At 32.0% G+C, this 14,966-nt stretch overlaps 3 protein-coding genes across 3 annotated transcripts; all 3 read right to left on the bottom strand.

Moving 5' to 3' along the window:
- Positions 1 to 1,255: 1,255 nt before the first annotated feature.
- Positions 1,256 to 1,840, bottom strand: HO173_009961 (uncharacterized protein; the record flags this gene model as incomplete). Its single annotated transcript, XM_037311848.1, has 2 exons — positions 1,256 to 1,627; positions 1,694 to 1,840. 2 exons carry the CDS (start codon positions 1,838 to 1,840, stop codon positions 1,256 to 1,258), a joined length of 519 nt encoding a protein of 172 aa, XP_037161310.1.
- A 760-nt stretch (positions 1,841 to 2,600) lies between these two features.
- HO173_009960 (uncharacterized protein) lies at positions 2,601 to 4,721 on the bottom strand (the record flags this gene model as incomplete). The annotated part of the gene is made up of 1 exon (XM_037311847.1): positions 2,601 to 4,721. One exon carries the CDS (start codon positions 4,719 to 4,721, stop codon positions 2,601 to 2,603), a length of 2,121 nt encoding a protein of 706 aa, XP_037161309.1.
- A 1,096-nt stretch (positions 4,722 to 5,817) lies between these two features.
- Positions 5,818 to 7,102, bottom strand: HO173_009959 (uncharacterized protein; the record flags this gene model as incomplete). Its single annotated transcript, XM_037311846.1, has 3 exons — positions 5,818 to 6,714; positions 6,767 to 6,928; positions 6,980 to 7,102. The coding sequence occupies 3 exons, from the start codon at positions 7,100 to 7,102 to the stop codon at positions 5,818 to 5,820; spliced, it is 1,182 nt and encodes a 393-aa protein (XP_037161308.1).
- Positions 7,103 to 14,966: the final 7,864 nt, after the last annotated feature.

The raw sequence follows: 14,966 nt of genomic DNA, 5'->3' as shown, positions 1-14,966 counted from the left end.
CCCTCAACATTCACGCATCCTTCCCACAGCACTCACCCCTCCCTAAAAGCCCAAATCAAGCTCCTAATCCCCTCCCCCCTCCCAACATCTCCCCCTCGCCGTACCGTCCCCATCCCCATCCCCCTCGCCAGATCACAGGGCCCATTTGATCGATAACGGACGCAGAGTCAGGCTCCGCCGAAGTTGGTCCCGGGGAAAGGTTACGGGTAGGATGTTTGAGTCTAGCACGCTTTGATGGTGGTGAGGAGGAGGAGCTTGGGATGGGTGGAAGTGGGAGGGGGGAGGGGGGAGGGTTTATAGGTCGAGTGGTTATGCGTGTGTGGGGTTGAAGTCTAGATTGTTTCGCGGTGGTTGTTTCTTTTAGGGAGGATGATTTATAGTTTGTAAGGTAGGTGAGATGTTTGGTGAAGGGGACGGGATTGGCGGTGATGTTTTTTTTTTAATCGCGTATGTGTGGCTTTGAAATATATTTAGATATCTCTTTTCAGCGGTAATATTCCCTTCGAATGAGTTAAAACTTCGTCTGATTATGTTAAAATATCCTCGTCTAGCGATAATCTTCCTATCTGACGATGCATGCGTAGCTTCTAAATATACTAAAACATTCTATTCCAGCGGTAATATCCCTATCTGACGATGCATGCAAGCATAGCTTTACATTACATCAACATATCCCCGTCCAGCGGCAACATCCCCTTCGAACAAGTCAGAATGTCGCACGCATAGCTTCCGATCAGATCACAATCCATCGTCCTTACGGCAAACGCCCCTTCCTACGGGTAAGAACTGTCGCATGCATAGCTTCTAACCCCATCGACATGGAGCAATCCCCATCCCACCGTATCCACGGCGCGCGCTGATTTCCCACACCAGATGGCGATGCCGCCCGGGTTCCGCGCGCTCCGTGCCGCGTCCCACCGGGAAGAGCCGCCGCCGCCGCCGCTTCCCGCGACCACTTTCACTTCTTGTCCCTGTCCTTCTTCGAAACCACCGTACCACCAGGGGGTGCAAGAAGTGAGTAAGGTAACTAGGCCGGATTTGGACATAGCTTCTCCAGCATTGAATGGCTACATTTCCGTCTATCGCATGCTACTTGATTACCATGTCGCCGACTTAATGCCCTTACCACCATTATTCACTAGCCAAGCACATCGCTCAGGCATCTCATCTACTCTAGCCTAGATTTCCTTCAGAAAATTACCCTCCCACTCCTCGAGGCCTCGGTTGCAGTCCAAATCCGGCCTAGTTACCTTACTCACTTATCGCACCCCCTGGTGGTACCGTCCACCTTGTGTCCGGGGAACGGGATCTTCTCGAAGACAAAGGGCGGGGTGCCGACCTCGGCCAAGGGTTGATCGCCCTCCCATGTCACGCTCGGACTCAGCTGGACGTGCACCTTGTTCACGACGGCCTCGCCCTTGACCGGGCTTGCCTGCAGCGCCTCCCGCACGTAATTGCCCAAGCAGTAGTCCGCCGTGGCCCTCGGGAAGAGCGCGAATGCCAAACAGGTCCGGATCTTGGCTAGCGATCCGGTGGTCTTGACAAACTTCTTGAGCTGTTTGTCCTTCGTCTTGCCGTTCACGCGGGCTTCGATCATGTGGCAGTCTACCGGTTCGCCTTCGGATACCTGGTCGATGTTGATGTCAGTGTGTGAGCTTTTGTGGGGGTGGGGGGACGATAGATTTGGGCATACGCCAGAATAGACGAGCTTGAAATCGTCAGATCCGAACTCGACTTCGAGAGCGGTGTTAGCGAAGACAAAGCTTTTCAGGTCGTTATCGTCGATGCTCTCAAGCCACTCCTCGTAATTTGCGCGGCTTTTTGTGTTGAGGGCAGCCATGATTTGGCAAAGTGCAAGGGTCTGGATGTAAACAAACAGTGAGGCTTGGGAAGGATCGGAGGGGGTTTCCTCGAAAGATGAGGGTTGGAATTATCGAGAAGAGGGAGAGATTTTGGGGGGTAAGGGAGGGGAAGCCGCAACATTTGATCAGAGGTTGGCTTGTAGGATCACGAGCACGACCGAATGCACGGCTCGATGTCCCCAACGTTTCACAACTGGGACCCTCCAAGACTGTCCATATGTCAACTATCTAACTTGAAACACGCATGTATTTTGCCCAAGGCAGCGGCAAGGAACCCAACCGATTACCTCAATGTCTGTTGATCCTGTCTCAAACAGCTGCCCGTTTGAGATGGAGAGTCGGACGGCGACATGCAGGTCGCTTGGCTGAGCGCCCTTAATGTTCCGGCATATGCATACAATCAGGAGTTCTCATGAGTCATTATTGCCTCATGTCCGTCCATAAATATGCAGAGTGAAACGTGAGGTAGGATCGGAATAATGTAGAGCGGCTGCTTAACCCCCAAGGTTCTGCGCACCAGTCCGGCCCTGGGTCTTCCCTATGAGGCTTTTTAGACTTATCCTGGGCGAAGTACGAAGACCAATGAAAGGCAAACGAGCTCGGCACAGCAACATTTTTGCAGAATAGAGGGATTAGAAACCGAAGAATGGGCGTATGATCACTTGCTAATGATTGGAGATTGGTTTACACGGAGGGCATTAGGTACCAATAGTGTTAACCGTTGTGTTATCTACAACGTTATGCATCTCGTTTTTCTCCGCCTTCCTCGAGCTCCTCTTCGTCTTCATTAGCGTGCTCCTGATTCGAGTCAGCCAGGATTGACTCGCCAAGATGCTCTACCGCCCAGTCGGTAGCAGAGTTAGGCGGTGCATTGTCTGGCCAGTAGATTCGGCTGATCAGCTGCTGCTCTAAGCTCTCTGGGTCTCGATTCAAGGCCTTGCATATCGGAGATTGCAATCGCTTCAGCTCTTCTTGATAGAGTGCGCGAAGGTGGGTCTTCTGAATCCTGCCCATGACCTGCGTATAGGTCTTTTCACTCTGGCCCCTTATTCGTGCCAGATGGTCATCCCCGTAGAAGTAGACCTTAGGTCGCTTTTTTTCGCCGCTAATCGTAGGCCCTGTAGGGACGTAGAAGTAGTCTGGGTCGTTACCGAAGTCATTGGTCAAGAATTGTGGCAAGGCGTTGAAAAGGGCAGTTGGCTCGATCCGAGCTCTTTCCCAGTCTATCAGAGCCACTGGTACGCCAGATTCGTTGACGAAAATGTTTGGGGTCGAAAGATCAGGGTGCGTGAGCATTGTAATCATCGGCTCGGGGGTAGACGGGCACAGTTTTGGTAGTAGATTCCTATAGGTTCGTAGCTCCTCGGGTAGCCACGATAGATTGACCTCTGTAACGCCGTAGTGTCGCTCATTCCTTCGGTCCTCCTCGTCTGCTTCATCCAAAATCTCTTCTTCAGACTTCTGGCCAGCTTGCTGAGGATTATCAGATGATCCGTCTTCCGAACTCGACGGTTCTTCGTCAGACATCGCAGCTTCCAGCGCAAGACGAGCGCTATGTCTGGGATCATTAATGTGTCTCTCTGTTGCATCGAGCACTGCATCATAAAGGGCAAGGAGTGATTCAAAAGGTCCTCGGTGAATGTCATGCAGAAGCCTATCACCTTCGTACAGTCGGCTATGTAACGTAGGTCCCATGTAGAACTCCATCTGACGAGCTCTTAGACGGCAGTAGAGAGAACCAGTTGTGTTGAATTTGAGTCGCGAGAGCTGATCCATCCACTTTGCAACAACTTTGGTGAGCTCCTGCTTGGTACTGTACCCCATCGTATCCCATACGTCGTAGAGTGATACCCCTTTGACCTTCTCCATAAGCATCCATTCGAAGCCAAGCTTGTTGCTCGGAGAAGAATCGAAAGCGTAAATGATGGGGACAGGCACAGTAGTCGTATGCCTGACGAATTCGGTCGTGGCGACGTCGCTCTCAACTTTGTAATGGGGATAGATAGGTAGCGCAACACGGAAGACGTATTCCTTGCAAAACCCTGTAGCCTTGTTCTCGGCAGTAATATTGTATGCTTGATTGAAAGCTCCTTGCGCCAACAATTCCACGGAAATTGCTTCCGTCTCTGGGGCGATGAAATCAATATACTGTTGAACGGTCTCTTGGATGCGCTGGATATCTGGCTGCTGGATGATTTCCGGGGCAAGGTCAAAAAACCAACGGTATCTCCAGCGCATCTTGCGCTTTTGTGCTTCAAGAGAAAACGGAGGAGGCTTCCCGTAGAATACACGGATTGGAAACAGTGGCATTGGTACAGTCTTGATGACATCCGGAGGTGCTGCAGCTACAGCACTCTCAGTGCTGGGTATTATCTCTGCAGTCCGCTGCATCAATCTTGCCCAAGCATCAACCCCGAAAAGTGCAGTGATTATATTCAAGTACCAGACTCCAATCTTACTCAACACAGCAAGTAAAGATTCAACAGTCGAGCGGCTGAATGACTTCGGTGTGGGATTCGAAGCGGATGGAAGTCCACTTTCGGTTCCTGAGCCTTGCGCGGATGAACCGTCGCTGGTTGCGGAAAATACGCCGCGCACGAAATGTCCATGAGAGCTGCCCAGGAACCTTTCTATGGATGGGTTTTTCCTCGTGGTGCTTATTCTGGTTGGCTCGCAGGGCATTGGGACCCAGCGGGACTGTCCTGCAGCACCAGGACTGGAACCGGGGTTTGTGTTCGGGTTCGAGGATGGAGGCGGCGATTTAGTGGTTGGGGAGAGAGGCATCTTGTGATCGGAGCTTTCTTTGGTCTCTTTGATTGCTGTTGATGGCGTCTGTAGCTGCTCTGCTCTTGTGCCCATGGCGATCAATGTGGCCAGAGAGCGGAAAGTTTGGGATTGGCGGCAATTGTCGGCGGACAAAGATGTTTCGGAAGCAACGCTCTGCTTTTAGAAGGCCTTTGTGTTCAACGTTCTCGTGTGCGGAGTCAAACAGGATCCGAGACCTGGATGGCATCAACGGGGAGGAATGTTTCAAAAGGTAGAGATTCGCTTCTGAAAAGTCCAAGTGATCAGAAAAGGCAGGGTTATCCTGGGTGGAGTCGAAAGCATTGTGGATGGTGTCAGTGGAAAAAGAGGTTCGAGAAGCGGCAGCCTGCTTTTGAGAGGTCCCAGTGAGAGCACGGTGCAAGGTTGTCCCGTGTGGAGTACAAGGTTCTTGGATGGCGTCACAGGGAAGAGTGTTTCAGAAAAGACCAAGTACTTCTCAAAAGTTCTTGTGATCTGAAAAGGCAAACTTAACCCGAGTGGAGTCAACGGGGAGCGCGGTAAGCAGATGAGGATACGGAGGAAGAGCGGGTACGGAGATTGAGAAGATGCAGATGCAGGGCTGTCTCGAACGCTAAAGTATGATGATTCGTCAAGGAATTCAGCCGTTGATGTTTTGGAGATAGACAGGCAAATGAATGGAAAAGCGCGGCGACGGAATGAGCTTATTGGGTGAGGAAGGAAGAGGGAGAAAAAGGCAGGTTGGGCAGTAAATCATAAATCATAAATCATAAATCATAAATCATCGGGCAGGTAACACATAACGCGGAGATAAAAGCTGACGTAGATAGATAAAGTAGGCAATGAGAAGCTACAGTAGCATTCCGCAACATTTAGATATCTTATATCTTGACAGTTAGTAAGGTACAGTATCTTAGTTCTACATGCGTGATATTCGGCTTCAAGTTACATGTATAAATCTTACCTTACTTCATCTTCATATATATAGGTCAAAAGAAGCTTTAATAAAGTACAGCCGCCAATTCTTAGTATCCATAAACCCTGCCGTAGATCAAGAAGGACCTACGTACATCATTCTCCTAGAGTCCTAACTCCTAAGGTACTTAATCGAGGAACATGCTAAGGTAGCCAGTAAATCACTCTTGCTACAGGCTTCAAAGCAACAATGAGCTTATCCATCACTAGCTGTTGCCGAATCCTTACTCTTCTTTCGCTTTTTCTTCTTCTTGCCCTCGCCATCCTCTGCTTCCCCCTTGTCCTCGCCAAGTCGCTTCTTCGACGCAGTCCGATCTGGTAGCGCCTCTTCCTCAGTCTGCTTAGCCTTCTTCTTCTTAGGGCTCTCCGCCTCTGCGGCGCTGGCAGAAGCTTCGACAGCGGGCTGAAAATCCTCAGACCCTACGGCAGGCTCGTCTTCTGATTCCCGCTTGCGCTTCTTCTCCTCTTTCATCTTCCGCTTTCTCTCCTTCTCCTTCATCCGCGCATCCACCTGGTCAGATATGTCTTCGGTCTTGGCCTCCTGCGTGTCTTCGCCTCTAGGTAGGTCGCCGTCATGCCTGTTCTTTGCTTTCTTATGCTTCTTAGCTTCGAGAGCTTCTGGAGGACAGGCGCTTCGTTTGAGAGATTGGAGGGACATTCCTGGTATGTAGACAGGCGTAGGCTTGGTGTCGATGATGAAATATGGATTATCGCCTTCCAGAGTGGCTTCTTGAACCTTCTCAGTACTCGCTTTCCCGTTCGCGGTAGCCGACTTTCTGGGTTCCTGCTTCATAGGGCCCTCAGATCCTGAGCCCCTACCACTTCCACTGCCACTGCCACTTGCCTTACCCTTAGCAGCCTGCGCTTCCCGGATGCCCGCCAATGTTCTTCTCTTAACGCCTTTAGCCTGACCAATTACGTATTCGGCATCTGGGTGCTTCAGCTCTATACCCTCAGCTCTGGCTTCCGCAGCAGCTTTGCCATACTCCTCGGCCGCTTTTCCATACTCATGATCCGCGGGCGAGTATCCGGGATACATAGAGGCGGAAGAAGATCCCAATGGCACTTGCTCACGATGGTTCGATGGTGGGACCTAGTTCTTGTTAGTATATAGCCACTGTATCATGAGCTCAAAGTGTCCATACAAACGTTCTCGAGATCTGCTTCGAGACTTGTAGCATCTCCTTCGCTCGATCCACACAGCCCATGATCGTGCGGTAATTGCCCGATCCTTCGACGGTGTGCTTCCGGACCATGTCAATCATCTTCAGATGGCCTTCGACAACGGAGATGTGGTGCTTAAAGATCTGACACGCGACTTGTAAGCTACGTTATCTTTGGGGTTCAGTATGTCATACCTCCGGCCATGGTATGTGTCTTGCGGGCGCAGGCCCACCGCCGGTCCACCGCTTTGGTCCGCCTCTAAAGCCGCCACCCTTGGTATCAGGCCCAGGCCCATGGGCTGTTCTGCGTTCTGTCATTCTTGCTGCGATCGAAAGCGGCTAAAAAAAAAAAAAAAAAAAAAAAAAAAAAAAAAAAAAAAAAAAAAAAAAATTTTTTTTTTTTTTTTTTTTTTTCCCCCCTCCCCCTCCCGTTTAACCAAAAAAAAAAAAAAAAAATTTTTTTTTTTTTTTTTTTTTTTTTTTTTTTTTTTTTTTTTTTTTTTTTTTTTTTTTTTTTTTTTTTTTTTAATTTTTTTTTTTTTGGGTTTTTTTTTTTTTTTTTTTTTTTTTTTTTTTTTTTTTTATTTATTTTAATTTTTTTTTTTTTTTTTTTTTATTTTTTTTTTTTTTTTTTTTTTTTTTTTTTTTTTAAATTTTTTTTTTTTTTTTAAAATATTTTTTTTTTTTTTTTTTTTTTTTTTTTTTTTTTTTTTTTTTTTTTTTTTTTAAATATTTTTTTTTTTTTTTTTTTTTTTTTTTTTTTTTTTTTTTTTTTTTTTTTTTTTTTTTTTTTTTTTTTTTTTTTTTTTTTTTTTTTTTTTTAAATTTATAAAATTTTTAAAATATATTTTTTTTTTTTTTTTTTTTTAAAAAAAAAAAAAGGATTATTTTTTTTTTTAAAAATTTTTTTAAAAAAAAATTTTTTTTCTAAATTTAAAATTATAATTTTTATAAATAATTATTAATATATATAATAGAATAAGATAGAGCTAAGCTTGAAAATCTTAAATTTATATATATAGTTAATTATTAATTCGAGTTCTATACGCTTTTTAATTAGATCGACTAAGTTAGTTTAATAGCCCTCTTATGTCTCTCTTATTAAAAATTTATATATAAAAGTCTTATACTCTAAAATAACTATCTCTCTAGATTTCGTAAATTATAGAGCTTAGTATACGCTTTCTAACGCTATAAAAATAATAAAGTTTAATCTACTATTAGTAAATTAAATTAATATTTAAATATAATAATTATAGTAATTATATTAGACGCGTTTAGAATTAGATAATAATTCTTTTATCTATTTATATAATTATTATTCTTTTACTATTCTATTAATTCTATTAATTTTATTAATATAAATATAATTATTTTTAATATCTCTCGTTTAAAGATTACTTAATATCTAAGATATATATATTTCTTTATCTATCTCTTAGAGCCTCTATTAATACTCTTAAATTATTTCTTAATAAATTTATTATTACTAATAATTAAGATTATAAGCGAGCTTAATAGCTATTTACTACTACTTATAAATATTCTAGAAGATTCTTTAAAAGAGCTTAAATAAATATATTCTTCTTTATATACTTCTTTTAAATTAATAATAATATCTTTTAATCTAATAATACTATCTTCTAAAACGCATTTTTCTTCTCTATTTATTCTTTATTACTCTATTTTAAAGTCTCTTAACGTATATTAAATTTTAAATATTATTAAGAAGAAGCTTCTAAATAAGAGAAAGACGCTATCGAAGACTCTCTATTATAAGATCTATTATTAGACTTTTTTAATAATAACTTTTTCGATAGCTTACGATCTTTTAACTTATCTTTTAACTTTTATTTAAGTTCTACTTAGTCTTTAATAAGGCTCGCTAATTATATCGCGTATTATCTATATATTATAAAGTCTATATAATATAATTTAAATTTTATAAATTAGATTTATAATAGCTATAATATAGCGTTATAGAAAGATAAGATAATTAAATAATACTACGATAGCGAAAAGATTAAAGTTAATATATTTAAAATAGATATTAATTAAGAAGTAAATAATATAGAATAGAGTTATAAGAGCGTCGAAATAAGTATAAATAATTTGATTAATCTTAGCGAGTATATTATTAATTAAATTCTTTATTCTTTAACGCTAGAGACCTTAAATTTTATTAATAATTATAAAGAATTTTATCGCTATAGCGTTTAGTATAATAATATAACTTCTATAATCTTATAATAGATTACTATTAATTATTTAGTCACTTTATATATATATATAAAGTTTAAAAAGTAATTACTACTTATATATCTATTCTAATATCTTTAAAAAGCGAAAAATCGATCTTTAACTAAATCTATATTATAAATAATATTTAAAATTAATTTATAATATAATATAACTTTCTTTTAATTATATTTCTTATATTAACTTTACTAGATATAGCTATTATAATTATATTAATTAAATACTTTATTATAAAATAATTATAAATTTTAAAAGTATTAATTTATATATTATTATTTTTAAATTAATATCTAAAAAGTTAAAGGTTAATTTAAGTATACGAGACTATAAGCTATTTTATAAGAATTTATAATATTATAATTCGCGTATTTATAATTATTTTATTTTAGATAAAATTGCTATCGCTTAAAAGAGTAATATAAATAATTTACTTAATTTATCTAAGATTAAGAATATCTTAATAGAGATTTAAAGTAATAAGAGATTTAGTATTTTATATTAATATTTAATCTATATACTCTTATACTACTCTATTATCTTCTTATTTAATAAATAGTTATAATATAATAATATATCTAATATAAATATTATATTAAATAAGAGTTTTCTTATCTATCGACGTAGTAATAATAAAATTATTTTATAAATTAATAAAACTATTAATTAAGATAGCTTTATATAAATAACACTTATCTTATATTATAGATCTATATTATTTATTTCTTCTATTCTATTAATCGTTAACTTTTTATAAATATATAATATAGAATTATTTTAATAAGTTTAATTATCTTTTTTATTATAATAGATTATTATAATATTTTATCTATAATATCTATATAATTATTAAAAATAATAAACTTTATTAATTAAAGATAAATTAGAAGATTATTTAAATTAATATCTATTAAGTAATTATTAATATTTATATTAATAAAGTTATTATAGATAATTAAACTAATAAATAATATATTATTTTCTCTTTCTTCTATTAAGAAAATTTATAATTTATAAAATAACTCTATTAAAATACTATTATTCTATTTATTAAGTTCGATTAATTAAATCTCTTTATAACTTTTATCTATAATTTAAAATAAATTAAAATTATTAAAAATCTTCTATTTAATAAACGCATTATTAATTAATCTAATTTAATTATTAGAGTATTTAGATTAAAGCTAAAAACCTTTATAAATAATATTCTAAAGAAAAAAATAATAGATATATTTTTATTCTTTTTATTCTCTATTATAATATAATAACTTTTTCTTATCTTATTTAATAAAGTAGTTTTTTAGATAATATATTAATTAGATAATTAGTATAAGTTATAATCTTTAAAGATACTTCTAATATAATTTAATCTACTATACGTTATAATTTCTATTAATTAACTCTATAATATTATTTAAAAAATTTTTATTTTATCTCTATAAAAGCGAAGTATAATTAATTAAAATATCGATTAATTTTAATTCTAATTAACTTTATAAGTAATAAATCGAGTTTTAATTTATATCTATATTATTAAATTTTAAAAATAAGATTTATTATATATTTATATTTTTATTATATTATATTTTAAAGATTAATTCTTTAATATTACTAAGATAAATATCGCTATTAATATTAAGATCTCTAATTAAAATCTATTTCTTAATCTCTATATAATTATTATTAGATATATACTTTATAGAAATTATAGCTAATATACTATTAATAAAATAGATATTATTTTATCTTATTAGAACTTAGATAAAAATATATATAATAAATAATTTTCGAAGAATTTTAGCGATTATATCGTTTTTAAATTAAATTTTAAATATCTTATATATTATTAATATAGATCTATTAAGATATTAAATAATAAATTTAAATAGAATTATTAGATAATATTTTATAATCTCTATTTATTAATTAAATATAACGCTTATATTAATATAAAGATTTATATTAATATTAAAATCTATAAATATATTTTTAAATATATTTATAAGAGTAATAATTAAATTAATTTTTAAATAGAGTATAAAAATAATATAAATTAGAATAATATAGATTTAGATTAGATAAATAAGATTTAAGAGTATTAAGATATATAGTAAATAGACTCTATAAAAGTCTATTAAAGGATTTTTAGCTTTAAATTATATAATTATAATTCTTCTATTAAATAATTATTTATTTATCTTTTAAATTAATAAAGTATAATATTTAATAATAATAATAATTTATTTTATATAATTAATATAGAATATAAATATTAGATTAAGCTAATAGTTTTCTTTTAATTAAATTAAAAGCGTTAATAATAAAGATAAATAAAAGATTTCTTCTATATTAATCTATCGATATAATATATCTAAAAAAAATAAGCGAGATATATTTAAATAAAGTTTATATTAGAGGCGTAGAGATATTATTAAAAGAATATACTATATTAATTTAAACGCTAAAAAGCTCTTCTATCTATAATATCTTCTTTTAAATATATTAAATTCTATATTCTTTAAAGACTTATATATAATAAATAATAATATTCTTTTTTTTTATTATAATATTTATATAGTAAGAGACTTACTTTATAATAATATTAAATAAAATTAAATATTAAATAAAATAACGATTTAAAAGAGAGAATACTATTTATAAAATCTCTTTATAATAATTCTATTATAATATAAGCTTAATAACTCTCTAAATCTATAAAATAATTATAAATTAAGATATATAAATAATTTCTTTTTTATTAAATAGAAATACTTTAAGTATAATATAAATAGCTTATCGCGCTAATAATAATATTAAAATATTATAATTTTTTTTAATATATAATTTTTTTTATATATTAAAACTTTTCGCGTTAGATATATTTTTTCTTAATAATTTCTTTAATAAATTAAAGTATTTTAAGTTATAGAATAAGAAGATTATCGCGCTAATAGTAATTTTAAAATATCGCGATATTTTTTAATATAATATTCTTTTTTTAATTATTAAAACTTTTCGCGTTAGACGTATTTTTTCTTTTTTTATTTATAAATAATTTAATTCTTCTCTCGTACTTTACGTATATTTCTTAATTAATATTTATTATTCTTTATTTAAATTATCTAATAATCTTATTTATATTCTTTAAATTTAATACTATACTCTCTCTCTATTAAATAATATATAATATAAATAAATTATTATCGAAGACTTCTATTTTTATTTAATTTAAATTCGCTTAAAGAAAAATAATACTAGCTCTATAAAGAATATTAGTCTTATTATTAGCTTTAATCTACTCGCGATTTAATAAAACTATAAATAATATTATATTAATAATTAAAATCGACTTCTACGCGAAGTATATAGCTTGTTAGCAACTCAGCTAAAAATGATTTCGGGGTGTCTGCGCTTGACAGTTAGACACCTCTATTTAAACCTAAATACCTGCCCGCAGAGACCCGTAGAACTCTCGTAAGAACTGTTTCTAATATAGCTATTAAATTAATACTTGAGATTAAATATAAATAAATTTTAATAATAATTAAATTATTATAGCTAACGCTATTTAAAATATAATCTCTTATTTTAATTATAAATTCTTTTTTCTTAATAATTATAAAGATATTAATAAGATTATACTTTAAAATATTATATTATAAAGAGTATAAAATAACTCTAAGATAGTTATTACTATAACTTTATTTAATATTACCTCTATTCTTCTTTAAAATAATATTACTACTTATTCTTACTTTAAGATTTCTCTTAATATTATTATTTAATTTAATTATAATATATCGATAAAGTCTAATTTAGTTTAATTATTAGAAATAATTAAATTTATTTTCTAGAATAAGATCTCTATATAAAATCGCTACGATATCGAGATCGTTAATTATATACTTTAAGATACTCGAAAGAACTCTACTTCTTTTAATAATATAGTTATATACTTCTATAATAACTTTTATTAAATTCTTTTAATTATTAAGAGTATTAAATTAAATCGTATCGCTCGAGCTATATTAAAGATATTCTATCTTTAAAATTATATTTAAATTCTTAGATTAATAAAAAATATAAAGCTTTAAAACTTTAATTTTATTAATTAAGATTAGATTAATATAAAGAAATTTATTTAAAAATTATTAGATATAAATAATAATATCTTAATAAGCTTTAAAGAATAAAAAGCTATTAATTAATCTATTAAATAACTATTAGACGACTTTATTACTTAGCTAATTAATACTATTTATAATAATTTTAATCTATATTAAATAGCTAATTTTTATATATTTAAAGCGATTCTTTATATTCTTAATAAGAATATTATTTAATTTAATAGTTAAGTTCTTAATAAGTTTTTTAAAACTAAGATTATTTATAATAATAGAAATTAAGTTATTAATAAGAAAGATAGCTTTCTTCTATCTACTAAAATAATAAATATCTTTAAATTAACCTCGCTTTTATCTTATTATTTAAAATTAAAATAAAATTATATAGTAATATTACTAAGAAATTTAAAGTAATATATAAATTTATATAATAGAATACGTTTATAAGTTAAATATATTAAATTTAAAATATTTAATTATTATATTTTTAAAAGTAAATATAATAATAAATAATATTATATATTACGTATTTCTCTAACTTCGCCTAATTCGAATAATCTATATACTTTCTTTTAACGTATTTAATTTCTAATTTAATTAATCTTTAATATAACGATTAATAAGATTTAAAGTTAATTATTATAAATATTATAATTTCAACCGGCATTCCTTCTTTAGACTTACGCTAGGCTTTATTCGGGCTAGCTCCTTGGCGGCTTAACACTCTAATAACTTCGACACATATATTACTTAGCAACCTTTATAGTTAATATTTCATTCATATAATATTACTAATATTATTATTCGATATACGATTTATTCCCTAATAATAGTAGATTAATCTATATCTATATTTCGAGATTTTTATTTATAATTAATTATATATAGTCTTAAGTTAAATTATTAATAAGATTAATCTATTAATTATAATCTTAAACGATCTATTAAGAAGATAACTTACTCGATTAGCGAGGTATATTAAAAATAAGATTATTAAGTAAATACTTCTTTTTTAGATAAGAATATAATTAATTAGCGATTTATAATAATAGAAGTAAATTAAATATTATATAAAAGTAAATAAAGTTCGATTTAATTTAAAGTTAGATATTTTATTTTCTTTATTAATTTTATAGTAATAGAAGTAAATTAAAAACGTATAGTAAGCGATTAGAGTTCGATTTAACTTAGAACTAAGACTAAAATTTCATTTAACTTAGAAAAATTCAACTTTATTTAACTTAGAAAAATGAAAAATTTAACTTTATAAATTTAATTTATAGATCTTTATTTATATATATTATTATAGCTATAATCGATAATAATAGTTAGCTAGTTAAGATTATCTATAAATCTAAAAAGTTTCTATAAAATTTGAAATTGCTAATCGCGCGTTTATCGCGGAAATTATAAAATCCGTCGAATTAGTAAATCTAATTAAAATTCGTCTAAATTCCGTCGATTTAATAACTATTCTAATCTTTTCTATTAGTTCTATTAATTTAATAGTAATATATATAAAAAAAGAAAAGTTCTAATAATTAACGTTACGACGATAAGGTTCTATAGCGATAAGTATTAACGTTAACTCAAATTTAACTACGAAATTAGATAATTTAATAAAATTAGTTATATAGATAATACTCTAATATAGCGTATAATAATATATATATTAATAATAATATATATTAATATCATATATATATAGAATAGTACTTAGAGTATATTAGAGTATATTACGTAAAAATTTTAAAGTTACTAAAAATTTTTAAAGTTACTAAACTAATAGAACTAGCGAAAAG

The sequence above is a fragment of the Letharia columbiana genome, assembly GCF_014066305.1.
Source record: "Letharia columbiana isolate WasteWater2 chromosome Unknown Sc0000044_s0, whole genome shotgun sequence".
Taxonomy (NCBI): Eukaryota; Fungi; Ascomycota; class Lecanoromycetes; order Lecanorales; family Parmeliaceae; genus Letharia; species Letharia columbiana.
Note: the sequence above shows the minus strand (reverse complement) of the source record. Positions and strands in the feature narration are given on the sequence as shown.